The 27084-nt window shown below is 43.7% G+C and overlaps 2 protein-coding genes across 3 annotated transcripts; one reads left to right on the forward strand and one right to left on the reverse strand.

Moving 5' to 3' along the window:
• The first annotated feature begins 1462 nt into the window (after positions 1-1462).
• Positions 1463-13552, forward strand: LOC139391677 (voltage-dependent calcium channel gamma-6 subunit-like). Of its 2 annotated transcripts, XR_011629595.1 has the most exons (6): positions 1463-1592; positions 3973-4882; positions 5589-5663; positions 6558-6695; positions 11997-12567; positions 12630-13552. XR_011629595.1 is itself a non-coding variant. In XM_071139109.1 (5 exons), the coding sequence occupies exons 2-5, from the start codon at positions 4468-4470 to the stop codon at positions 12218-12220; spliced, it is 852 nt and encodes a 283-aa protein (XP_070995210.1). In that variant the 5' UTR covers positions 1484-1592; positions 3973-4467; the 3' UTR covers positions 12221-13552. The 2 variants fall into 2 exon arrangements, 1 of the variants encoding a protein (XP_070995210.1); XM_071139109.1 differs by having other exon boundaries at positions 1484-1592; positions 11997-13552.
• A 3322-nt stretch (positions 13553-16874) lies between these two features.
• LOC139391676 (voltage-dependent calcium channel gamma-4 subunit-like) lies at positions 16875-26751 on the reverse strand. The gene is made up of 6 exons (XM_071139108.1): positions 26682-26751; positions 23109-23404; positions 22418-22645; positions 19346-19429; positions 18611-18751; positions 16875-18009 (listed from the first exon to the last, which is right to left on the reverse strand). The coding sequence occupies exons 2-6, from the start codon at positions 23137-23139 to the stop codon at positions 17192-17194; spliced, it is 1302 nt and encodes a 433-aa protein (XP_070995209.1). The 5' UTR covers positions 23140-23404; positions 26682-26751; the 3' UTR covers positions 16875-17191.
• Positions 26752-27084: the final 333 nt, after the last annotated feature.

Here is a 27084-nt window from a genome sequence, read left to right on the forward strand (position 1 = left end):
TTTTGTTAAACAATTATTTGATCATACAGTATGTGTCATTTTTTTCATGCAAAACCCTGTACAATAAATACATTAAACAAGTCAATGAATCAATTCAGGGTCACTGTTTTCGACTGGCTTTAACTGATTACACTCCTCCTGTCTTTCAGTGTAGCAAGGTTTGGAGACAGTCATCCCTGGATTCCCTCTGTGACCTAACTGCATAGGTCTTTCCCCCTGATCGGGAGTTGTGGTATGGTGTTGAGGTCCTTATGCCCATGTTGTGTACTGTACAGAGTGTGCTTCAGGACATAGGATCTGAACGGTATGTGCTGGTAACAGCCATCCCCACTGCACTCACTGTATAAGGTTCTGCATTGGGCAGTGGCGGCATAAAATATTTACATGCATGATCACATTTTTCTTTCAACTTTCCGATACAGGAGAAAGTGACATTTACTTTTGAGTCAACTTGATGTTGAGTTTATATAAATCATTCCCAAATTGTCTCCCCAGCAACAATTGTAATAATGTCACCTTTAGAATGGAAGACATCAAGTACATTTCTAAAATGTCCCCATTTCTTCTTCCTCCTGCCAAGAGGACGCCTTCATCTAGGGCAATGTACAGAAGTCACACTTACTTTTGCATAGCCGCTTTATATAGCCGCTTTAAAATAGACTTTGCATTAACTCAAGCAATACAGGTTGGATCTTGCTCAAGGGTACATTACCGTTAAGTGATATAGACCCTGTGAATAGATCCTGCAAGTCCAGTTGCTTAGCTGTAATCAGATAATACTGTCTCCTACACAAACCCAGATTGACCATGGATAAATCGTGGGTTTGAAGTTGTCAGCAGAGGCAGAGTATTTGGTTTGCCCCTTGCCGTTACTCGATCTTGCTCCACCTACGTCACACCTTCAAGGCATTGTGCAGAGTTTCTTTTTTGAAGTGTTGCAGCCACAATTCTTTAATCAACAAAATACTAGCAGAAGCCCCAGGAATTTACCTCCACCCCCTTTCCTGACCTTGTCAGGGGTCCAGTGCCTCTAGTTCTTTTTTTTTATGTCATTAACAGGTGGTTGTCAAAAATAGAATGAAGAAACACACACACCAAACTCTCTCGTGTACACGCGCTCTCTCTCTCTCTCTCTCTCACTCAGACAAACACACTATCAGGTGCGGGCACACGCAAACACACATGCACACACACACACAGTAACGGGTGCATGCTCACACACATTCTCACGCACGCACGCATGCACACACGACACAGACACAGAGTGATATAGAGACCACACACTCATGACGCATATTCTTGCAAATACATTTTACAGGGGCCAGCAAAGACAGACAGTTCCAGCACAACCATACGTGCATGTCTAAACAAACATATACACTTTCAAACACCACGTAGGCATGTGGCCACATAGTTACTAAACCCACCCATTCATCAACTCTCTGCAACACAAGGCTACTTTGGCCTCCACCCTCTTTCCACTGCCCATACCTCCTCTCCTCTCTTCCTCTGCGATCCCTCTCTCGCTCACTCCCTCTCCTCGCCTCGCCCTTTTTCATTCCCGAACTGAACCACACACACACACCAAGCAGGTCAGCAACTTCTTCATATCATTGTTATGATTTGTACCGTGGTCATGACCTAAAGTCTATAGCAAAGCAAAATGAGTAGAAGTTAATTCATTTGTGTCCGTTGTAGATTTTTAATGACAGCGCTGAAAAATAAACTGATTTGCTTATGCTCAAATGGTGGCCTCGTGAATGTTGCTCTGGGGTCTCTGCATTTGTTGCCGTTTGTGTTTGTGCTGATTTCAATTTCATGTTGATCACACTGTTGTATATTTCAATGGGTATTGTAATTGAATAAGTTTCTTTGAATGGAATATTGCGAGGCACTTTAAGTATTCAGAACTGAGTCATAGAGGACTGTTCTGCATCTGTAATTGTAACCTCTATGGTTCAGAGCTTCCTCTTATTAAGCTGTCCATTTGTATATCATGCGAGGTTAACAGTAATGCTGTGCAAATATTTGTGATGAAACCATTTCATTGTCTTATTTTTAGTTGGCATACTAGTTGCTTAGGCTTCTTTGTAAGGTAGGATAATTACTACTGTTGTCCATCTTTCAGTCTACAGTAAATATAGATATAGTTCTTTAAGATGTGTAAGTGACTTTAACACAACGCTGACTTAAATGATAGTAACTGAAGTAACATGTGCATACCAGTGGAGGCACCTCAGAGAATTTCATAAAAATTGTGGAACAAAAAAAAACCTATCATTTTTAGATTAAACTATACAAAATATATTCACGTCACCAAATAATTGATTAAAACACACAATGAAGGTCTACAGTAGCCTAAGCAGCACTCTGTAGGGTAGCACCATGGTGTAGCCGGAGGACAGCTAGTTTCTGTCCTCTGAGTACATTTGACTTCAATACAAAACCTAGGAGGCTCATGGTTCTCACCAACTTCCATAGACTTACACAGTAATTATGGCAACTCCCAGAGGACGTCCTCCAGCCTATCAGAGCTCTTACAGCATGAATTGACATTTTGTCCACCCAATTAAAGGATCAGAGAATTAATCTAGGACTGAGAGCATAAGCTACAGATTGCATTGCAGTGCATAACTAGTTGACTCGAAGAGATAGAAAGACAATAGTTACAGTTAACAAATACATTTCTTCAAATTGAAGATGGAGAACGAGAGAGCTAGTTTTCGTAGTATTTTTTTCACTTTCACTTACAGTATTTAGCTAGCTAGTTTAGCCTACTCAAACACACGGCTCAAACGGAGAGGGGTGCTAGATTAGCTAGCTGGCTAAGGCTATCCAACACTGGAAGTCTTCCAAGTCAAGGAAGGTTTTATTAATTTATTGCCACCGGGGCCTGCCGGTGTAACTGCTAAACTTATTGCTAACTGTACACTGTACTGCATGATTGTAGCAGGTTGACTAATGCGTTAGTTCTATTAGCTATGTTGACTATGGCGTTAGATAATATAGTGACAACGATGTAGGCTGTGTGTAGCAGTTAGCGGTTATGTTATGGGTTGGCTTGAGAAAAAAAAATCAGCCTGATCACAGACAGCTAATGTGTTGTGCACTGAAGTCCGCAAGTGAAGGAAAAAGGTGAGAGAGGAGTAGCGCGCGTAGATGCGAAAAGTAATTCAACAAACAAAGTGATCATGCTCTTTGTTTATGGCTGCTATGAAAGTGAACTGTGTTTGCGTGTGATCAGGGGTGTATTCATTCCTCCAATTCTGTTGAAATGTTTTTCTTAAACTGAAGCAAACGTGACGAAACAGGGAAAGACATACCTGAATTTGTCCAAAAGCAACTCTCGTTTTCAACTGTAGGACTAATGATTACACCCTAGATCAGCAAACGTTAGATGCAGGCAAAAGTGTGTGCAAGGCAGTATTGAATGTAACACAATCTGCCACCATGATTACAAAACATTCTCTCGATCTGTGCACTTATGTTGTAAACTTTTATTCATAGGCTAGGTTGTAGCAACCTCATGATGGGTATAGGGAAAATTGAAGTATCATGTAGTAGCCTAAACCTATCAATGTTACATGGAACTGGGTGAATGAAATATGAATGACAGTCATCCAATATGCTGTAATAGAAATAAGGTCATGCTCATAAACATTTTTTGTGTCTGCCCTCATCTTAAAACGGTACTGACCTCCACTGGTGCACACAATATTTGCTATGAAAAGGTGAGAAAGTATCAATTTAGCACTCATGAACATGTGCTGGTTCAGACTTGATATCCAACCATGCAGTTGGAAAGTATTCTTTGCAGCATCAAAATTATACTTGCCATGTTGGATTGGATCAGACTCTATAAGGTGACATGGCAGTTGTTCATTTTAGTTTGTACTAACATTGTGATGGATTAAAGTCAGGCGATTTTTTAAAACTCATTGTTGTTGTTTTTTTTCTTGGTTTTTCTTCTAGAATAAGCTGCGTTCTCCCTCCTGGCTTCTCCTCCATATCGCTGTTTCCCAACATTTACACGGAAGCTACCTCTCTTTTTGCTCTTTTTTTTCTAATCTATTCTATCTTTTGAACCATTTTTCATGATGACCCGCTCATTGCATACTTCTTACAGACCACCTTTTACATCAAGCTTTCGATGTCTGGTGTTAATACCTAACTATTAATGATTTGTGTCGACTCAAAAAAAAACACAAATCTATATATTTTCTGCACTGATAATCCTTAATATGCCTTATCCTTTTTTTATGGTGGGTTTGGTATGTTTGCTTTGTAAACGGAGTCAGTGCTGCTAAATCCCATTTCCCTTCTTTCCCTGTCTACCATCCTTTCTATCGCTCCACTGCCACCTCACAATATAAACCCATTCCCTGTCTCCTCCTTCCCTACACTCTCTACCCGTCTTTATCCATTATTCATATATATATTTTTTCAATCGTAAACATCTGAAAAGCCATGTGGTCCACCTTCTTTCTGCACGAAGAGGATGGCAGGCCGATTCCACCAGGGGCGGGAGTAGGAGCCGGAGCAGGTACTCTGGGACTGACCGGTGTCATGGGTGGCAGAGGGGCTGGGGCTGGTGCTATGGGAGTTAAGCGCCGTGCAAAAGCGTCAACATCAGGAGGCATGAGCGAGGTCCAGGAGGGCAAGATCAAGCTGGCGTTCTTCGTGGCCATCGTGGGTGTGGTGTTGACTGTCTTGGGCTTGGGCACAGAGTATTGGGTGGTGCTGTCTCCGCCCAAGAACTTCTACAACAACCAGACATGTCTGGCAGCACACTACGGGCTGTGGAAAGGATGCACCCGGACTCTGTGGGTGGCTGACATAGACCCTGAGCGAGAGAGCTGTGGGCCGGCTGAACTGCCAGGAGGTAACTGCTCTGGAGTTGCATGAATAGGCCTACATTATTTTGTGTTAACCAAACGGTATCCACTCAAACTCATGCAATCCAATCTGTACAAAGTCACCTATCAGAAATCACAGACCCATTTTTTGCATACTGGCAAATAGTGTAAACCAAACCTCATTCACTCAAACTCATACATTCAAAACACTCTCTTGACAAATCCTATGGCCCTTTATGCCAGATTTTAAAGGAGTAGTTCAGCCAAATTTCACGATCCCAAATTTCAAGGCCAGAAGTGACAATTACATCATTACTTAGCTATAGCCCCACCGTGAGTTACGGCTAGATATCAGTTATTTGTATTGTGGCCATAATCCAATGACTGGCCTTCAGGTGTAGACTGGGTCACAGATGGACTGCAATATACATTTACATTCTGTAGGGATAGATGCTTACCTTAAACTCACACACGTATTACCCAGAAATACTGTACTAAAATGTCTTACTAGAGAGGGCCGTCTATATGTAGAATAAACTACCTTTTATCAGACTACAAGATGCCATAACACTAATTGCATAGAAGACATAACCTTGGCATTGTCATCAATGTGCACGAATGCATAATAATTAGTGTGCCGCAAGCCGTATGAGTCGCAATAAGATTATGGTGATGTGCAAGTTGATAAGGTCTGTTTCAAATAAGTTCCTTGTCTCTCCCTATCTCCTTTAGAATCCAACTGCACCTACTTCAAGTTCTACACCACTGGAGAGAATGCCGTCATCTTCCAGAAGACAACAGAAAAGAGTGAGTCAGCTTGTCCCCTGCCTTCTTTCAACCCATGTCTCACCTTTCCCACCCACACACTTTCTTTCTTCCTCAAGTCTGTCATCTATGTTGCACTGGGTCAGCCATTGACTGCAGTAAGTGTCTAAAATGTATTCCACCTACTCCTTTTCCATTATAGCATTGAAGTCAGTAGGACTGTTTCTTCATGGGTCAATGTGGGAAAATTGTGAAATCCTTTTATTTTTTTTGTGAGCTCTAAACCAGAGGTGTCATGCGCCACATTTTTTAAAGAGGGGCACTGATGGCCAAATGATTTTTCTTTGGATTTATTATGCGCAAAATAAACTATCTTCTGGATTTTTTGTTAGTTTCGATGGGCATGATGCCCTACGTGTCAGGAGTGCGATGTTTAACGTTTCTATTATCCTCTAGGCAAGTCGGTAACTCCTAGGGCAGCATTTCCCAAACTCGGTCCTGGGGACCCCAAGGGGAGCAGATTTTGTTTTTTTGCACTAGCACTACACAGCTGATTCAGATAATCAACTCATCTTCAAGCTTTGATTATTTGAATCAATTGTGTCGTGCTAGGGCAAAAAACAAAATGTGTACTACTTGGGGTCCACGGGACCGAGTTTGGGAAACGCTTCCCTAGAGTATATCAGTGAGGGGATGTACCAATATCTGTGAGAATTACAAGTGGATGCAAGGACTTTACCTTTTGTAGATTGGCCATTTTGAATAAGGTTGAACTTATTTGGTTATTTTACTTACCTTAGTTGAATGAACTCATTGCAAGTCGCCCTGGATAAGAGGGTCTGCTAAATGACTCAAATGTAAATGTACCTGGTGCCAGTGTACTATGAATAATGGAATGTACCTGTATCAAGACGATAACCGTTTCTCTCTTCCCAGGTCTGAATGTGGCGGCTGCCATGATGGCCCTCTTCGGTCTCTTCCTGATGGTCACAGGGGCCATATGCATCACCACAGCCCTCAGCAAAGGAGAATCATTCTTCCTCAAGGCTGCATCGGTTTGCTTCATTCTGTCAGGTGAGTGAGTAGACATATGGCAGCCATGGTGACATACTGTACATGTATAACTACAATGATTAAATGTTACTATTTTGACATGTCTAATGAGACCTTGGGAAGATCTCAATTGCATACTCCTCACGTCCTCTCTCCTCATCTCCTTCTCCAAACCCATTAGAGGAGAAGGTCAGAGGGGAGAGACCTCTGGCTTTTTCATTAAATGGGTTTTGATAAGGAGACGAGAAGAGAGGAGCGAGGACATGAGGAGTACGCAATCTTCGCCATGTTGCTAACAAGTTTGAAGGTACAATAAGACCCAGATGCAGACAATGTTGAATTAACAACAGTTTAATAATCCAACAGGGGCAGGCACAAGACAGGTCAAGGACAGACAGGGGTCAGTAATCCAGAGGTGGGGCAAAGGTACAGGACGGCAGGCAGACTCAGGGTCAGGGTAGGCAGAGATCAAAAGTCCAGAGCTGGGGAAAAGGTGCAGGACGGCAGGCAGGCTCAGGTGCAGGCAGAATGGTCAAGCAGGCGGGCTCAGAGTCAGGACAGACAAGGGTCAAAACCAGGAAGGTGAGAAAAAAGAGAGACTGGGGAAAAGCAGGAGCTGAGAGAAAAACTCTGGTTGACCCAGCAAACAAGACAAACTGGCACAGACAGACAGAAAACACAGGTATATAACACAGGAGATAATGAGGAAGATGGGTGACACCTGGAGCGGGGGCAATCAAAGACAGGTGAAAGATCAGGGTGTGACAGAACCCCCACCCCCCCACTCCCCCTGACATCCTACCTGGGCGCATACCTGGTTGACTGGATTGTCGGCATTGAAAAGGCCTGGCTCCAGGATGTCTCTGGCGGGGACCCAACACCTCTCCTCTGGGCCGTAACCCCTCCCAGTCAACCAGGTACTGAGACATGGGTTTAACTCTGGACACATGAAGGGTGGGATGTATACAAAGGGTACGGGGCAACAGAAGATGAACAGCAGAGGGGCTAATCATTTTGGAGATGGGAAATGGGCCGATAAACCAGGGGGAGAGTTGCGGGATTCCACCCGGAGGGGCAGATAACCATACCTTCTACCCGAGACGGTACTTGGGAGCCAGGGTCCGAAGGCGATCCACTTGTCGTCAATACCTGGAAGTTGTCTTGAGGAGGGCTGACCGGGCTCTCCTCCAGGTACGCTGACAGTGGCGGACAAACATCTGGGCAGAAGGTACCTCTTCCTGCTGCTTGGGGAAGAGCAGGGACTGATACACCAGGGAACACTCAAACGGAGATAGGCACGTAGCAGAGCAGAGCAGGGAAGGGTATTGCAGGCGTATTTGACCCACACCAGCTACTGGCTCCAGGTGGTGGGGTTGGCGGAGATTAGGCAGAGTAGTCTCTAGATCCTGGTTGGCTCGCTCCAACTGGCCATTGGACTGGGGGTGGAACACAGAGGACAGGCTGACCGATGACCCAATGAGGGTGCAGAACGCGTTCCAGAACCGAGACGAGAACTGAGGCTCCCGGTCAGAGACCATGTCCACTGGCAGTCCATGGATTCGGAAGACGTGCTGCACCAAAGTAGGCCACCGAAAGGATTGTCGCACGAAGGCCAAGGTTCGACGGGAACCCGGGTGGCAGGAATGGGCCCACTTCAAGGCCGTGGAGCGGACAGCGTCAGGCATAAACATTAGGACCGCTGCCCCTGCTAGACCTGTTTTCCTATACCCCAGCTGAGTACCATCACCGGGCACGAGACAGGGCATTCGGCTTGACATTCTTGAACCCTGGCCGGTAAGAAATGAAAAAGTTGTACCGGGTAAACAGCAGGGCCAATCTCACTTGCTTGAAGTTGAGGCACTTGGTGGTGCGGAGATACTCCAGGTTTTTGTGGTCGGTCCATACAATGAACGGAAGTTCCGTCCCTTCCAGCCAGTGTTCCTCCAACGACATCTTCACTGCGAGAAGCTCTCGATTCCCCACATCGTAGTTCCTCTCCGTGGCGTTGAGTCAGTGGGAGAAGGTGGCGCAGGGATGCAGCTTAAGGTCCAGGGCAGAACGTTGGGACAGGACAGACCACTCTGACATCCGAAGCATTGGCCTCCACCACGAATTGACAGGAAGGGTCAGGATGAACCAAGATAGGAGCAGTGGTGAAGCGGTGTTTGAGGTCCCGGGAACGCCCGGTCAGCAGCAGAGGACCACGTGAACAGGACCTTGGTAGAGGTGAGTGCAGTCAGGGGGGAAGCCAGGGTGCTGTAAACCCGGATAAAACGGCATAAAAGTTGGCACACCCCAGGAAACGTTGCAGCTGCACCCTGGATGTAGGCTGAGGCCAATCCACCACTGCTCTCACCTTCCCGTGATCCATCTGGACACTCCCAGAAGAGATGCTGTAACCCAGAAAGGGGATGGTGGAGCAATGGAACTCGCACTTCTCCACCTTCACAAACATCTGATTCCAGAAGACGAGGATGTCATCAATGTAGGTGAAAATGATGTTCAACATGTCACAAAGAACATCATTAAGCAGAGCCTGGAACACAGCAGGAGCATTGGTGAGGCCAAAAGACCCAACTGAGAATGCAGACGTCCCCGGGGCGGTGTGGAGCTCGGGAGAAGGTCAATACCGCAGTCATAGGGTTGGTGCGGCGGAAGCGACGTGGCCCGGGCCTTGCTGAACACTTCCCAGAGGTCCCTGGTACTCCGCAGGGATGGCGGAGAGGTCCGGGGCACCTTCTGAGCCCCCAGGAATATGTCCTGGGGCGGGCTGCGCTGACTTCAGACAATGGGCGTTGCAGAACATACTCCAGCCCATGATGGCATCCATAGACCAGTTGATGAGGGGATTGTGTAGCTGGAGCCAGGAGAATCCCAAAACCACGGGAATCTGAGGAGGCTTGATGAGCAGACATTGAATAGTCTCGCTATGATTCCCTGACATCCGTAGGTTGATGGGAGTGGTATTATGAGTGACCCGGCCTATAGAGCGCCCATCCAGTGCTCCAACATCCATGGGAATGGAGAGGGTCGCGTCCAAAAAGCTCTCATCGGCCCCAGAGTCAATGAGGACCCGGAGAGATTTAGACTGGTTTCCCCACAGCAGGAAAAGGCATGAAAAGGGGTGTGAGCAAGGGAAGCAGAAAAGTTCCCCATATGGCCCACCAGAGTACTCGCTCCTACCGGTGAGCCTGGTATTTTAAAGGACAAGAGGACACAAAATGACCCAAAGTCCCGTAGTACAGACAACTCTTCGCGTTGATCCTGTGTTGCCGTTCCGCTGGCGACAGCCCAGCTTTGCCTCGTTGCATAGGCTCGGTAAGCGGTGACTCAGCCTCGGGTTCTCTTGGCAACGGGACCGCCAGAGGCAAGGTGGAATCCCTGGACGTGCAAGCGAAATCGAATTTCCTCTCCCTCCATCGTTACCGTATTCGCGCATCGATTCAGATGGTCAAAGCGATGAGGGAATCGAGATCCGTAGGTAACTCCCGAGCAGCAAGCTCGTCCTTGACCTCCTCCGAGACGCTGTTCAGGACCATATCGAACAGCGTTTCCTGGTTCCAAGCACTCTCCGCTGCAAACGTTGGAAATCTCCCTCATAGTCTTCCACACTGTGGGACTTCTGCCGAAACTGGATTAGCTTCCGGGCAGCTTCTCTCCCGGAGAACAAAAACCTTCTTCACCTCTCCTACAAACTCAAATGCAAAAATGTTGATGACAACAATTGTTTTCAGTTGTTTCCACTTTGATCTTAAAATAAATCCACAATATTATTTTGTGTTTCTTATATCTGCAAACAGCTAGTTTGTATTTTCTTAGCGAGTTAAGCTAAATCGTGTTGACCACTAATGCTAATCGCTAGTTAGCTGGCTGATAAAAGTCAGAGCAAACGTAGGTAGCTAATACAGTCTGATACCAGTACTGGTGGAGGCTTAAATCAGCATGTTGTTTGTGCAACAGTATCTTCTAAATCAAAGAGGAAACGGGCAAAGCATGAATAGGAGGAATAGGCAAAGCAATATGTTGGCTATATGAATAAAGATTTAATGTAGCCAAAGATTATAGGGTCCCCTAGGAAACACTGAACATCACTTTGGTTCCTAATCTGTCACAATAACTTGTCCATGGCATTTTCATTCATTGTCAAGTCAAACAACACTGTATTCAAAGTGCCCACTATTATTTATATTCTAGCTATATAATTATAATAAACATTATATTTCAATGATTCCAAAAGTTTTGATCTAAATCGATATTGCAACATTTGGTTAAAAATAAGGCCTAGTATTTTTGCCCATTTCGTGGCAGTGTGGAAATGATTTCAAATGAGTGCAGGAAATGCAGAAATTGAGGGCAATGCAGGAAATATTATAATAATAAATTATTAAGTTGAATTGAACAGTATAAAACCATCTGAATGGAGAAAGACCCATTGAAATAATTTTGAATATATGTGTTGCCACTCTAGGGTCACGCACTACTCAGAAAGCAAATGTAGAACTTTAATTAATCAAAAATATAAAATACCATCAAATACCGTCATAAATTTGAAAAATATCATATGATATGATATGATATGATATGATATGATATGATATGATATGATATGATATGATATGATGATATGATATTTTGGCCAAATCGCCCAGCCCTAGACTCAGAGTCAGGGTAGGCAGAGGTCAAAAATCCAGAGGTGGGGCAAAGGTGCAGGACGGCAGGCAGGCTCAGGGGCAGGTAGAGCGGTCAAGCAGGTGGGCTCAGAGTCAGGACAGGCAAGGGTCAAAACCAGGAGGGCGGGGAAAAAACGAGAGACTGGGGAAAAGCAGCAGCTGAGAGAAAACCGCTGGTTGACTTGACAAACAAGACGAACTGGCACAGACAGACAGAAAACACAGGTATATAACACAGGGGATAATGGGGAAGATGGGTGACACCTGGAGGGGAGTGGAGACAGGTGAAACAGATCCGGGGTTGACAGTTGCTGAGAGTTTGGAGTCATTTAGGAGTCAACCTGTGCATGCAGCAAAAAAAAAGCTACCGGTACTCAACACTTTAAAAAACCATATAGCCATTATTCAAGGGTATCGAGGGAGCTCACTAATTAGATACATAGGGCATTAGTCATGGCATCTGTACAGTCCTGATATACTCTGATGCTCTGGGAAGTAGATCACAGTTATCAATACCACCTCCACCATCCCACCAGTAAAATGTATTTACCAACTCCACACACACCAAGCCCCTGATATCTCTCTCTTTTGTGCTTTATCCCTCTCTTTCTCTCTCTCCCTTTCTCTATCACTCTTTCCTCCTCTCTCTTAGGCCTCTTGATTCTCCTGTCTCTTATTGTTTTCAACCAATCGGTACTCTCCTTCCTAGCCAGTGACCACTCGGTGCCGTTGCATCATGAGTTGTCTTGGTCAGTATCCTGTGTTGGGTTTGCAGGGGCCATTCTTATTTTGGGCGGAACCCTCTTTCTCTTGCTTGCGCTACCATTCAGCCCCTGGCGAAGGTGTTTTCCCCCCAAAAATGAAAGTGATAGCTAGTAGCGAGGAGGAGGTATTGCACTTTATCTGTATTGTCTTATGACTGTTGAGAAATGGACGGTCTCCTGCAATTTTACATTGAATCATTTGAAGTTGTGTAAAGAGGGGTTCAAGTTGTTCATCGTCTTGGATGTTTTTTTCTCTCCTCATTTTGCATAAATCAGTAGGTCATTGAAGGGACACTATACTGTTCTTGACTTATGTAAAGGTGAAGAATTAACGCAATGCCAAATGACTTGTGTGCTAGTTGACAGCAAACGTTTTCTCACATTGAATGTGCAAAATGTAATGTGCCAGTATGTCCCCCCCCCCCTTCTCAAGTGTGAAATTCAATTGAATTCAAAATCATTTTTAAATGAATTTAACAAAAACAACATTTTGCAGTTTGCAGTGTTTTGAATTGGTTAACATTATTTCATTATTTTTGCCAAATCTTTGATGATATTCTGATCGACAGTCTTATTAGAGAGTATAATCCTTAAGGATAGTAATTGGGATTCAGATGTATTTCACAGAATGAAAGTACAGTACAAAAATTCGAGAGTTTCTAGTAAATAAATACATACACAATCTCATGATATTGCAATGTTTTTACAACTGCCTTTAATATACGGATGTGTATATATCAAAGAGACAATAGCCTCTAAATCCAAATGTTTTCAGACCTCAAAGGTCAAGATTAGTCTACGTCCCAGGCCATCATGTTTGTGAATTCAGTTATATGTCACAATATAAAAGTAATGTAAAAGACAAGCACCATGTAAATTCCAGATATGCAGAGCTTCTGTTTTCCATTAAGTTGTGTAGTGTAAGATGTGTGGACTCCTATTGACATTAGACTACTTTCGAGGTCTAAAATTTGATTTTGGAGTCTAATGTCCCTTCAAATTTTAGATACACCATCTGCTCTGGGTGTGTGGGTGACTATATTATAGAAATTACAATAAATTATTAACGCGGCACTGCCTAAAAACATCACTGCCTGAAAGGACAGGCAATTTCATCGTAAACCCTATTCAAGTGGTAAGAGGCTACTAACCAGTTATATAAGGTTGCATTGTAAATACTATATTCAAAGTCATATGAGCCTTTAATGTTGTAAATGAATAACGTAAAAACACTTCATGTGTTCTGTGTAACCCAAATGTCACACGTTTATAAATACTGTAAGATTTTGTATCTGTTTTCTCTTTTTCTAGTGAGATAGTTGTCAGAGGTAACCTGTGCATATCTGTATTTCAATGGGTATTGAAGGGTAAATTGTGTCTGTGGTTTTCAATGGAAATAATTGCGTATGTAAGACTTGATTTATTATTAAATGTGAAGACAACATACTGTATCCCTTCTTGTGCTTTTTTCTGTCTTTTTTCCCACTCTGCCCTCCTCCATCGTTCATCTCTCCATCATCTTCAACACACATCCCAGGCACCATCTTGACCCGTTTCCAGCTTTCTCTGTCTCCACTGTCTCCCACATGTTGGCACCCTCTGCCGCTAAATTTAGAGCGTGGTGAATCCTGCTGAAGTGGTTATAAGAAACACAAACCTTGGATTCAAACTGTGATCCCCATCGCCAACATTGTCCAATTCAAACAACCCCCCCCACCACCACCACCTCCCCAACCACCACCTCAGCCCACCCTTCCCGCAAGCTTTTATTTCATCTTACTTGCTGAAGTCAGTCCAGTTTGCTCCTCATGTAGACCTATCATGTGTCTCTATAAATGCCACACGCACTGTCACTCATGTCTCACCCCGCCTCTGGTGGCTGCTGCTGTGGGACGCGGTCCAGACGATTGGTGGTGGAGTCTGTGCTGTGTTAACCTCTACCCTCGTTCTCCCCCTCCTGACCTGGCCAACTTCGCATGCAGCCCTGAAACACAAATCAACCATCGCTAGACACCTGACACTCGGCCCAAGCTGTATATATAGATGTTCGTTTTCAAATGAAGCCATTGCTCTCTTCTGAAAGAGTATGTGTGTGTGTGTGTGTGTGTGTGTGTGTGGGTGGGGGGGGGGTTTGGTCCGGTGGTGGGAGTGCTTCTCTGAAATCCTGTTGTTGACGTGTGTGTGTGTCTGTGTGCGCGTTTGTGACGGTGTTGGTATGTGAAGTGTGTGTGTCTGATCGTTTACAATGCATTTGCTTGCAAGTGTGTATAGCCTGTATATGCTTGAATCCGGGTGTGTGTGATGGCGATCGTGGGTGTTACGACCTTATGTGTGTGTCAGCAAGGATCAAGAGGTAATAAGAAGAACTGGCCTCTCTTGACATTACCAAAATAGAGGAGGCCCGGCCACCTCGTAACTCACCTTGTTATGATGGTAGTACTGAACCAGCAGGGTTTACAGGTCTCCTGTCCTGGGGTGCTTTCTGGGGACGAGGCGCACGTTGAAATTTGTCACACTATCGTGCCAACCCAAACCAATATATTTTATTTTCCACATTCTCCTTCATAGCAAGGTTCTAGTAACTATGATTGATGCCTAACCAGACCAGCACAGTATGGAGTGGATATCTGAGGGCGACAGAACCACAGAGACTGCACCACCAAGGTCGAGTTCAGTAGGGAGAAAACATTTTGAAACAGGGAGATATTACCTGACCTTGTCCCCCCAAAAAAATGGAATGTTTTATAACGTTTTGCTAAAGTGTACCCTACTGAACACAACCCAGGGCTCCCCAGAGAGGAAGGACTAATTAAACTCCCCAACTAAATCACACATTAACTGTGCACTCCATGCTCTTGAACAAATAGAGCATCCCTCTCCCTCCCTAGCTTCCTTCCTCCTCCAAAGTCATTACTTTAATGAGATTAAAACAGTCACTTTCCCCCTGGGCAGATCGTCTTCATCATTTCCATCCCAAGAGTGAAAAGATTCAGCGTTATTCAATTATTATTAATTAACTGCCTTTGTAGTCATGTGTTAAGGAATTCTGCTGCTTTTCTGGGCCTGGATCTCTCTTAGCCACAGCATCTCTGTGACCTCTGACCTCTGATCCAATACCAACTGGACAATCAAGGTCCCCTGTTGAGGTATTGACGAGACATTACACTCTAAAATCATGTTTTTCAGATGTTTTCTGTTACCTCAAAAGTGGTCTTCTGTTCAGATGAGTCCATGTCCCAGGCTATATGTTTTGTATCTCCAGCTACAGTATATGAATGGAAAAGATGAGCACCATGTAATTACCAGATATGCGGTGGCAAACATTTTGACATTCATTTGTTATGTTACCATCTTGGTTATATGTTAAATAACACACTCCACACAACCCATTTTCATATATAAGTTTATTGAATGTATTTTTTGTAGTTCTTTTTGAGGCTCAGAATTTTGTATTGCTTAAACATCACAAATGTCTTTAGTTTGACTCATGTGCAGTAGAGTGGAAATATCATGTACCATGAAGAGATTGTTGTCTTCTTCACTTACAGGATCACAGGATCACAGCCCGCTAACCCCAAAGTAGGCTCTTTAAAGCAGCGGTTCTTAACTGGTTTTTCCTCGGGACCCAGATTAAACCAGGTTGTCCCAGTCGCAACCCAATATTCGCATAGTGTATATAAAATGTCATCTGGAATGTATTTTTGATGCTAAGGAAATAAGTCAAATTTGCCCATATTCTTGATGAAGAATGTGGATAAGCTCACTGGTTTGACACCACAAAATCAACTAAATCCGCTAAATAGCCCTGCTAGCTCTATTTTGAAAATACTATGCTTGAAGAAAAATATTTCAGAATCTCAATTGTTTAATCACTTACTACCTGGTTTTAGTCGTTTAAGTTCAGACTGTGACCCATTCGACCCCAAATTTGGGTCGCGACCCATCAGTTGAGAATCGCTGCTTTAAAGAATAACATTAAGAATATATACCATCGCTAAAATAAATAGGTTCATATAAAGTCTAGAATCTAATACACTTGTCATAAACAATAAAAAACACAGATTAGGCTATGTTGGTTATATCTGTATTAACAAACAAAAAAATTGCCTTAAAAATAATAACAATAAGTATAACAATAATAATAATAGTGACTATTATTATTATTATAAATAATAATAATAAAATAAATATATTTTGATGATTTAAAATTAAATATAAATACAATATTACACTCATATTTGCGCACATGCTTCTCGCCTGACACCATCAGATTAAGTGTGATGGAGCTAGATTTTCAACTTTAAAGAAATACAAAAATACAAAAATCATAGTTCAAAATGTACAAATTTACCCTGCATTTACGATTACGAGAATAAAAACAACAGCAATGTGATAATATTCAAGAAGTTACAATCTTTACACTCTTGTAACCTGGCTATGATAATCAAGCACTCGGAATGATAAGACAACCCAAAGTTTACCACTATAGACATATTGTGCATTTCAAAATGAATATATAGTCAATAATATTGTTAATAATACATTTGATATTCTAGTCAGTGGAATAGATGTATTCATAGTAGTCAAAAACAGACTGAGATGGAGTGATAGGGCAGGGAATGGCCAACTATTCTCTTTCAGTTATCTTACATATTTCTACAGCCCTATTTGGTAACACTTTACAGAAGCCCTGTCATACAGTCCTCGAAATATCAGTGTCATAAGCAGTCATAAACACGAATACATTAGGTAGTCAAATACTAGTATGTCGCATACAGCAAGTATGTGCAAGCTACCTATGCAAGCTAACTACAGAACTTAGGCCACCGTATGAGCCGTCATGACCGTGTTAAGGCAGTTGTCATGAATTTACACTAGTTGTCGTGACTGCTTATAAAATCTGCAAAGTCATTGTTATGTATGGCAGCGAACAGTAGGCTTTACCAGTAGTGAACTGGAAAGCGTTACTTGTTAAGTCATTGTTATGGCAGCGAAAAGTAGGTTGTGCGACAGGGATTTACTGTAAAGCGTTACCCGCCATTTTGCCCTCCACCTCCATGGCTCTTGCTCCTATCTCCGAGGCTCACACTGGCGTGGTTCTCCTGTTCAGCGTGTCCGAGTCGGTGTCCCTGTTCCGTTTGCCCCCCAGGCGGTCCAGGGTGCCCATGCCCCTCTCTCTCTCCATGGTGCCAGTGGGCAGAGGTGGCTGCTGGGGGGTAGGACCGGAGGACGACAAGGTATTCAGGGGCGCAATGGCAGTGGCTCCGACGGCGGAATTCTGGCCCGCCGCAGAGAGGTTGGACTTGGAGAGAGAAGGCAGCGTGCCGCTCATCATCACCCCCACTTCCTCTTTGGGGAAGTAGTTGTGCAGTTGGTAGAGGGAGGCCCGGTCCACGGTGCCGTAGAGGGGGGGTCCCCCACCACCAAGACTCCCCATCTTGGAGTCCCGGGTCAGGGTATACATGGAGATATCGCCCCCTACTCCTCCAGCAGCATGGTGCGGGTTTGGCAGGGTGGCAACGGAGAAAGGCGGGGCAGACGGCGGTAATGCAAAACTCTTGGCGCCTGTGGGTGAGGTGTCGCAGGGGGAGCGTGGCGGGTCGGAAGAGTGCGAGCTGGAGTGGGAGCGCCGGCGGAAGCGGTAGCTGGGCAGGCGGAGCATGGCGTGCGTGGTGCTCTTCAAGAGTTCGGTGCGAGAGCGGCAGCGCAGCTCCTTGTTCTTCTCGATGTAGATGTTGACGGCCAGGACACCCACCATCTCAGCCAGGATGAAGGAGAGGCCTCCGAAGTAGAAGGACCAGCCGTACGAGTAATGCCACTTCTTGTCCTCATCCTTCTTGGGCGAGATGTCGCTCAGTGCCGCAGAGATGTACACGATCACGCCGATGATGTTGCTCAGGCCTGGGGGAAAGAGAGGAAGTGAAAGGTTATAATATAATAATAATAATATTATAATATAATATGCCATTCATTTTCTCTGAGCTTTTCCATTGGGGGGTGGGGGAGCCATCTCAACTTGATTACATCTCTTGTGTAATGTCTCATTGACCCATATCTCCACTCAGGAGGTAATTTATCCCATAATACTAAATAAACTATCTTTATCCCTACTGCTGTGTTGTGCCTCGTTGACCTGAGTCTCCACTCAACGGATGATGTATTTGGGAAATCTAAGCCGCAACCAATATCATTAACATGAAATGAGTTATGAGGAGGGGAAAACAACACAAAGGTGAATATCATGGATGGATGAAAGGATGAGGAACTTCCTTGATAAAAACACTATTTACAAGTTAAAAAGGAGAATTAGTTCAGAGACCATTGAGAACATTTAAGGCCGAGTAGGGCTATTGCATTCCATCTGAACAAGAGGAAAATAAATATGGGACACCATTGAGCATGATTTTAACTCCAGGACTAGGTTTCAACTGTGTCCAGGAAACCCTCCCCATGTGTACTGAGTAATAGAGAAACAGTCAAGACCAAGACACCAGAGCCTTACCAGCAGCCACAAACAGGATTCCTCCTCCTAGGATGATGTTCCTCTTGCTCTTGTAGAAGCTGCTGGATGCAACACACATCGCTCCCATCAGGAGGAGTATAGCACTCAGGATGGGGAAGATACTGGAGGCTCGGACCACACCTGCAGACGGATGGGGGTGAAATTGTCCTTACTTGCTGATCTAAGGTCAGTTTTATGTTGACAGTGGTTGTTGGTTATAGTTATCATTTGGGGATCATAGATTCTAGCTGATCCTAGATATGTGCCTATGGGTATCTTCTACCTGGAGCTCTGCTTAGATATTACTATCCTCTGATAATATTGGAAGCGACTGCAACCTTTGGTGTCATAACCTGCTGAGCGTAGCAAAAATATATTAAAGATGAATGATTAAAGCTGAAGTTGTGAAGGTGACATTTCAAACTGCATATGTGACTTTGTCACCATCTGGAGTAAAGTAATGTGCTACAATAAGCATTTACAGTATTCTGTAACACCTTACATAAATGAATAAATCTATCCTACATTCTAATTCCAACCAATGTTCTGGTTTGATTGGAATATCCTATTGCTTTGTCATAATTCCCTCTGTTAAATGATAGATACTCATTGAGTTAGCTTACTCATAACCCTGCACCTGGGCATTCACTGCTGCTGTTTCCCAGGTTTTTCTTTTCAATTCGACATCACATCTCTCTAGTGACATCCTCCCACTGCCCACGTCCCCTTACTCACGCAGGAGATACTCTGCTGCATCCTGATCATAGTCTGCATCGTCCGGGAAATGATTGATCTGAGAACACACACCTCTCTTCAGCCCTGAGAGAGAGAGAGAGACAGACAGACAGACAGACAGACAGACAGACAGCGAGACAGCGAGACAGTGAGACAGAGGGACAGAGAGACAGACAGAAAGATGGACAGGGAGAGAGAGATACAGAAAGATTGGAGAGAGAATAGGGAGTATTAGAGAGAGAATCAGATATCTGGGGCTTGGTGTTTGGACATATTAAGTATTCATTTGAATCCCTTTCCAAGTCGGTTAAAATAGCTCAAACACAATGTATTTTTCATGACAGTCATATGAACCACCCCCCCCCCCTGTACTCAGAAGAAAACAACAGACTAAATCAACAAATAATATATAATAATCAAGGAGCCATAATCAGTGGTTTCAGTATGTTGAGCAGACACCACAAATATGATATAAAATGGCTGTGTTGTTGTCCTCTTTTGTTGAAGCTGTCTACCGCAAATGGAGAACCACTCCATCAGACTATCACCACTGACTCATTGCTCATAATTGCCCTTTTTGACATTCGCTAGTCTCGCATAGCCATACCTCCACAATCACGTCATTGTCAAGCCTGGTTCTCGATGAGGCTAGTTTCTCGCAGACTGCAATAGGTTAGATAAGCAGCTCTTGAAATGAGCCTTCTCCTACTGACTGTCTGCCACTGCCCACTGGATGTCCTCTGAATCAGTGGAGGCTACTTAGGGGAGAACAAATCATAGTAATGGCGTGCTCTCAAACACATGAAAACTATGTCTTTGATACCATTCCATTCACCCCATTCCGTCCATTTATTATGAGTCATCCTCCCATCAGCAGCCTCCACTGCTCTGAATGCACTCATCCAGGTCTCACTGTGTCAGACTCCTGCTCGTCAAACATCTCATTCCAAAATCATAGATATTAATATGGAGTTAGTCCCCCCCCCCCTTTGCTGTTATAACAGCCTCTACTCTTCTGGGAAGGCTTTCCACTAGATGTTGGAACATTGCTAGGGGGACTTGCTTCCATTCAGCCACGAGCATTAGTTATGTCGGGCACTGATGTTGGGTGATTAGGCCTGGCTCGCAGTCGGCGTTCCAATTCATCCAAAAGGTGTTAGATGTGGTTGAGGTCAGGGCTCTGTGGAGGCCAGTCAAGTTCTTCCACACCGATCTCAACAAACCATTTCTGTATGGACCTCGCTTTGTGCATGAGGGCATTGTCATACTGAAACAGGAAAGGGACTTCCCTGTTGCCACAAAGTAGGAAGCACAGAATCGTCTAGAATATCACTGTATGCTGTACCGTTAAGATTTCACTTCACTGGAACTAAGGGGCCTAGCCCGAAACATGAAAAACAGCCCCGGACCATTATTCCTCCTCCACCAAACTTTACAGTTGGCACTACGCATTGGGGCAGGTAGCGTTCTCCTGGCATCCTCCAATCCCAGATTCATCCGTCGAACTGCCAGTGATTCATCACTCCAGAAAACAAGTTTCCACTGCTCAAGAGTCCAATGGCGGCAAGCTTTACACCACTCCAGCCTACGCTTGGCATTGCGCATGGTGATCTTAGGCTTTTTTTGCGGCTGCTCGGCCATGGAAACCCATTTCATGAAGCTACTGACGAACAGTTATTGTGCTGACATTTCTTCCAGAGGCAGTTTGGAACTCAGTGGTGAGTGTTGCAACAGAGGACAGACAATTTTTATACAATACGCGCTACAGCACTTGGCGGTTCTGTTCTGTGAGCTTATGTGACCTACCAATTCGCGGCTGAGCCGTTGTTGCTCCTAGACATTTCCACTTCACAACAACAGCACAGTTGAGCAGCTTTAGCAGGGCAGAAATCTGATGAAATGACTTGTTGGAAAGGTGGCATCCTATGACGGTGCCACTTTGAAAGTCACTGAGCTCTTCAGTAAAGTCATTCTACTGACAATGTTCGTCTATGGAGATTTCACGGCTGTGTGCACGATTTTATACACCTGTCAGTAACGGCTGTGGCTGAAATAGACAAATCCACTAATTTCAAGGGGTGTCCACATATTTTTGTAAATATAGTGTATCTCACTGAAGAAAGCATCATTGCGAGCGAAATCAATTTATACATTGTTCCCCTGGCCTGAGAGGATGGAAGTTCAATATGTAACTAGATGTAGAAGGCGAATGTTAACAATATACTGAACAAAAATATAAATGCAACAGGCAACAATTTAAAAGACTTTACTGAATTACAGTTCATATAAGGAAATCAGTCAATTGAAATGAATTCATTAGGCCCTAATCAATGGAATTCACATTATTGGGAATGTTGTTCACAGATACCTTAAAAAAAAGCACCGTGGATCAGAAAACCAGTCAGTATCTGGTGTGACCACCATTTGCCTCATGCAGCGCAACACATCTCCTTTGCATTGAGTTGATCAGGCTGTTGATTGTGGCCTGTGCGAAGTTGCTGGATATTGGTGGGAACTGGAACACGCTGTCGTCCATCCAGAGCATCCCAAACATTCTCAATGGGTGACACGTCTGGTGAGTATGCAGGCCATGGAAGAACTGGGACATTTTCAACTTGTGTACAGATCCTTGTGACATGGGGCCGTGCATTATCATGCTGAAACATGAAGTGATGGTGGCAGATGAATGGCACTACGCCATACACCTGGTCTGCGGTTGTGAAGCCGGTTGGACGTACTGCCAAATTCTCTAAAATGACGTTGGAGGCGTCATATGGTGGAGAAATTAACATTACATTCTAGTGGACATTCCTGCAGTCAGCATGCTATCAAAACTTGAGGCATATGTGGCATTGTGCCGTGTGACAAAACTGCACATTTTAGAGTGGCTTCAGAGACGTCAGATCCACACACACACACACACACACACACACACACACACACACACACACACACACACACACACTGAGCCATTCATCTGACCCCACCAAAACTCTGGAAATACACTGGACCCCCATCACCCCTCCCCCTCCACACACACACCTCCCCACACACGTCTAGTCCTCCCCTTACCCTCCAGACAGCAGATCCTCCAGAGGCCAGAGTGTGTGAGGGCTCCAGGGTCTTTCTTGTCCTTGTTGTTGGGGTCGTCCTGGGAGGAGTTGGCCGTGCTGTTGCAGATGAAGGCCCGTGCGTACAGCCAGTAGTCCGTCCCAATGGCCACCGCCATCAGGGAAAAGGCTGCAAACGCCCCCAAAGTGGTGAGGACAACCTGGATCCCCTTCTCCCACCACACCATGACTGGGCCGGAGAGAGAGAGAGGGAGGAGAGGGAAGGAGGAGAGAGCGGGATGGAGAAAGAGAAGGAGAGTTGGTGAAATAGTAAGGACGCCTGAATGCTAGAAATCAAGAGCATTGTCTTGAATGGTGTGGATTTGTTGGTTGTTTCCAAGGTAACAACCGATAAAACAAAATGTACCCGATATTGAGCTGTATGTCAAAAACCGTGTGTCTCGCTTTCATTTCAATTCAATAGGACTTTATTAATCCCAGAGGGCCAATTACAAAAAGGCATTGTCAGTGCTTTGTCTTTCTGATGACTTTTAATTGTTTTAATACAAAAGCACATTTCGAAAAAGGGCAAAAAGACTTAGTCTAGTCTAGTTACAGAATAATGACTTGGGTAAATCATATTGTTGTCTTTTGAATCCAGGCATCTGTTAAGTGTGTGTTTGTGCGTGTGTTTCTAGTGAAATGTGTGTTACCTTGGGGCATGCCTCTGCCTTTTGCCTCCATGTCTGCAGCTTGCTGTTCCTCGTCAGTGAAGAGTGCGCCTTCAGAGTCCCCTCTGTCCAAGCGCCATCCATCGACCGCTCTCCCGCTCTCGTTTCCTCTCTTCTCTCTCGTTCCCCTGTGTGTGTGTCTCTCTCTCTCTGCTCCCGTGTTCTTCCTCTTTCACACTCTCTGGTTCGTCTGTATGTGAGCGTGGATCCGCAACTCACGGTTCCGTCCCTCTTCTCAGTGGGTGGTCATGGCACTGGCAGGCATCTCAGTGTTGCTCCTGTGGGGAGAAGAAGAAAAAGAAAGGATGGAATAAATTAATGTGACGTGAGAGGGAAGCCAAGTAAAATGTTCTTTCCGAACCATACAAAAAGATAAATCATTAATAAAATTGTGTTTGTACATTCTGCGATGACAGACCAGAAAGGAAATAAGCTGATCCGTTTCCACATTTCACACTGAGAGAGGGATATATAAAGCAAGAGGGAACGGGAAAGAAGTGAGAGAGCGTGCTCTATCCATTGCCATGGCAACAGCGAATTCCAAAGTCTAGGACGGAACTGAACACGGCGAACGAGAAGGGAGTGGGGGGTGAGGGGCAGTTGAAACAGTGGATTTTGCCGACATTAAACCAAATATAAGTACCAATGCTGAAGACCTCAATATAATATATATTTTTGATAGAGTGAGTAATTGAAAGTACTAAGCTAACATATGGAATTGTTTTAAGATGGTCATATCATGGATCATTTAGATAATATATTTTTTATTTTAGGACCCCTTTAGGTATCCCAAGAAAATCCCAAATTGTATTTGATAAAACATTTGTTTTAAGTTTCCTGAGTGGCGCAGTGGTCAAAGGCACTGCATCTCGGTGCTAGAGGCGTCACTACAGACCCTGGTTTGATTCCAGGCTGTATCACAACCGGCTGTGATTGGGAAAATTGGCCCAGCGTTGTCCGGGTTCGTGTTTGGCCGGGGTAGACCGTCATTGTAAATAAGAATTTGTTCTTAACTGACTAGTCAAGTTAAATAAAAAAACATACAAAATATATTGAATTTGGCCTTTACCACTACAGCCCATAGAAATACATTCATAAATGTTAAAAAGGCAGTCAAAAAATGTATCATAAGGAACAATGTTTTGAAGTGTCGGTCTTATATATAGGAAATTTAAGAAAGCTGGTAATTTTTATTTTTTTTACATATATTTAACCCCTTATTTTTGTTGCCACAAAACTACCTCCATACTTCCATTGTTTTGTTTGGGTTACTTTCATACTAGTGGGGGTCATAGAGCATCGTGTTTGTGAGAGTCTCCCCTTTCCATAGTGGGGCTATATTAGTTTGTTGCTCAAACGGTTCGGACACTACAGACGTTTTTGTGAGAAGACCGATTTTCGGGATGTCTCATGGTCTGACAAACGGCGCTGTAGCTCCGCCACCTTCCACCGCAGACACGGAAGGCCGCCATAGACAGATGCGGTGAATTGAGACGCAGGCCATACAAAAAAAACGGATTTAAATCTATATTGACGGATATTGATGGGGATTTTTTAGACCCGTGCGTTAATCGACTCTGTAAACTGTACTGTTCAATTAAGGAAGTAAGCAAGAACATTCTGATGATGACAAGCTCTTCGATCAGTATCATTATTTAGTTGAGCTATCATATGCTGTGTGTGTGTGTGCAGCTGTGGTATCATCAACTGAAAATGTACGTACAGTATGATTAATGAGCAGCGAATACAGTAATTACCTACAACGCAATTGTTTCTTTATGACATTCTTTGATGGATGCAGCATGCATTAAATGATTCAGTTTACTGCAGTGGGAGCATTGTAATGAGAATATAATCGACGAAAAGTTAGGTGATAGTCATCTGACAGTGGTTTATGACTCACATTTTCAAACCAAGTTTCTTTCAAAAAATAAAGTTAGTTCAATCTATACCTGAACCCACTGAAACTCGTTTGAATCATACAGATGATTTCCCTCCATGTCAAAACCAATAGAAGGTTTTTGTTTCTATAGTTGTTCCTGTATGTACTGTTTAGAAGCAAGTAACCCAGATGCACAGATATGGAGGAAATGTTGCCATCGGCAACATAAACACAGAAGATGATAAATGAAGAGATCTAGTTCAAGGACCAACCAGAACCGCATACTGAAATGCATGAACATACAGCTATGGGGTGTATGTGGCATTAAATGATGAGTGATTGGGGAGATTCAGTAAGAATATAACATTGTAGAGTGAACAAAAGGTATGGGCCAAAACAACAAGAGGATAACCTTGATATTAATTGCACTCAGTTGCATTTCTCCACACTGTGTGTATTCAATTTCATTATAAACATTGTGCACACAGAGAGACACACACACGTACATGCAAAAGCACACACAGAGATATACACTTTCCTTATATTTGGTCTGAATCCTGAACATACTGTATTTACTGTATTTACTGACAGTAAAGAAGATCTGTCTGGCAAAAGTTGAGGTGAGGCAAGTAGCTCTGAATACTTAATGTCTGTGCGTGTGTGCATGTGTGCTTGAAATCATAAATCAGAACCATTGCATTGATATGGCTATTGCTATCTGTGAAAAGAAATGCACAACACCCTGGTTAAGCAATTATGTCCTTATGGTCATTGGCAATTGCTGCTGAAGGGACAAGAACATGCATTGTACACTGAAGCGTCATAGAAAGCAGAAGCAAAACCATTGTATTTTTTTTAAACCTTTATTTAACTAGGCAAGTCAGTTAAGAACAAATTCTTATTTCAATGACGGCCCAGTGCCGGTTCAGGTGCATAACGACAGATTTGTATCTTGTCAGCTCCGGGATTGCGAACTTGCAACCTTCCGGTTGCTAGTCCCACGCTCTAACCACAAGGCTACCTGCTGCCCCGATTGATTAACCGATTAATGTACATGGACCAAGAAAACGAACAAGTGGCGGTCTGGCTAAATGTTGAACTTCCTCTGTCTTGTTGGCTAAGATCAATACATTTTGTTGATGAACACAAATACCACTTGCGACACCAGCAGAGAGAGAGAGAGAGAGAGAGAGAGAGAGAGAGAGAGAGAGAGAGAGAGAGAGAGACGCTAGGTTAAGAAACCTGACAAAATCCGATTTTAAAATAAGATGTTGAGTTATTAACAGCCTTTGAGTAGTCTCTATTCAGTCTGAACACAGTTGATGCACATTAGGAATATTTGAGTGCTTTGCTTAGGTAAATAGTCTCACGGCTATTGATTTGGACATAGCTGTCATTGTACCAAGTAGGCTACATTTCTGTGTAAACATAACATAAATATGTATTTTCTAAAATGAATAAACGCAATATTGTTTAAAAAAACATATAGGTTAAGTATGTGCTAATACTGTTAAACATGTATACTAGGTTAATTATGTATAGTACATGGAACTGCTCTGCAAACACTTAACGTCTGCATCCCTCATTTTATCATGCAAGTATAACAATATTCCATGCTATCCTTATTAGAATGATAAAGAATATTACGGAAAGAATATTGCTCAATGTTTTACCTGTAATTGTTGAACTTCTGCAGTGGTTGACGGTGGACGGACTCCGCATACGAGGCATGGGCAAGAGGCGTAAGAAAGAGCCGTAGACATTGCAAGAATAGAATGAAACGAAACGACGTCGATGGATGTGGTGGGAGTTGGAGGGGGAGAGTGAGTGAAAAAGGTGTTTTTGAATAATAGGTCAAATCCATAGGTCAAATCACACGTTGAATTCCTTCATTGTAACAGCAATTCTAATATACATTATTGCGTGAATTACTAGTCTATAGATTTGTGTGTTATTATGAAAATAATATATCAAGGTTTATTATGAACGTAATGCCAGTCTCAAGTCTTTAAAAAAATATAGATATATTATGCCATAGGATTAGCTATATAAAATGCATAGCCACGTTTGACAGGT

This window comes from Oncorhynchus clarkii, chromosome 32 (assembly GCF_045791955.1).
Source record: "Oncorhynchus clarkii lewisi isolate Uvic-CL-2024 chromosome 32, UVic_Ocla_1.0, whole genome shotgun sequence".
NCBI classification, from domain to species: Eukaryota; Metazoa; Chordata; class Actinopteri; order Salmoniformes; family Salmonidae; genus Oncorhynchus; species Oncorhynchus clarkii.

Coding starts and splice junctions, on each gene's coding strand:
- LOC139391677 (XM_071139109.1), top strand. CDS start 4,468: ATGTGGTCCACCTTCTTTCTGCACGAAGAGGATGGCAGGCCGATTCCA. Junction 4,883..5,588: donor GCCGGCTGAACTGCCAGGAG/GTAACTGCTCTG, acceptor TATCTCCTTTAG/AATCCAACTGCACCTACTTC. Junction 6,696..11,996: donor GGTTTGCTTCATTCTGTCAG/GTGAGTGAGTAG, acceptor CCTCTCTCTTAG/GCCTCTTGATTCTCCTGTCT.
- LOC139391676 (XM_071139108.1), bottom strand. CDS start 23,139: ATGGAGGCAAAAGGCAGAGGCATGCCCCAAG. Junction 19,430..22,417: donor GAGGATCTGCTGTCTGGAGG/GTAAGGGGAGGA, acceptor TCTCTCTCTCAG/GGCTGAAGAGAGGTGTGTGT. Junction 18,010..18,610: donor AATCCTGTTTGTGGCTGCTG/GTAAGGCTCTGG, acceptor TCTTTCCCCCAG/GCCTGAGCAACATCATCGGC.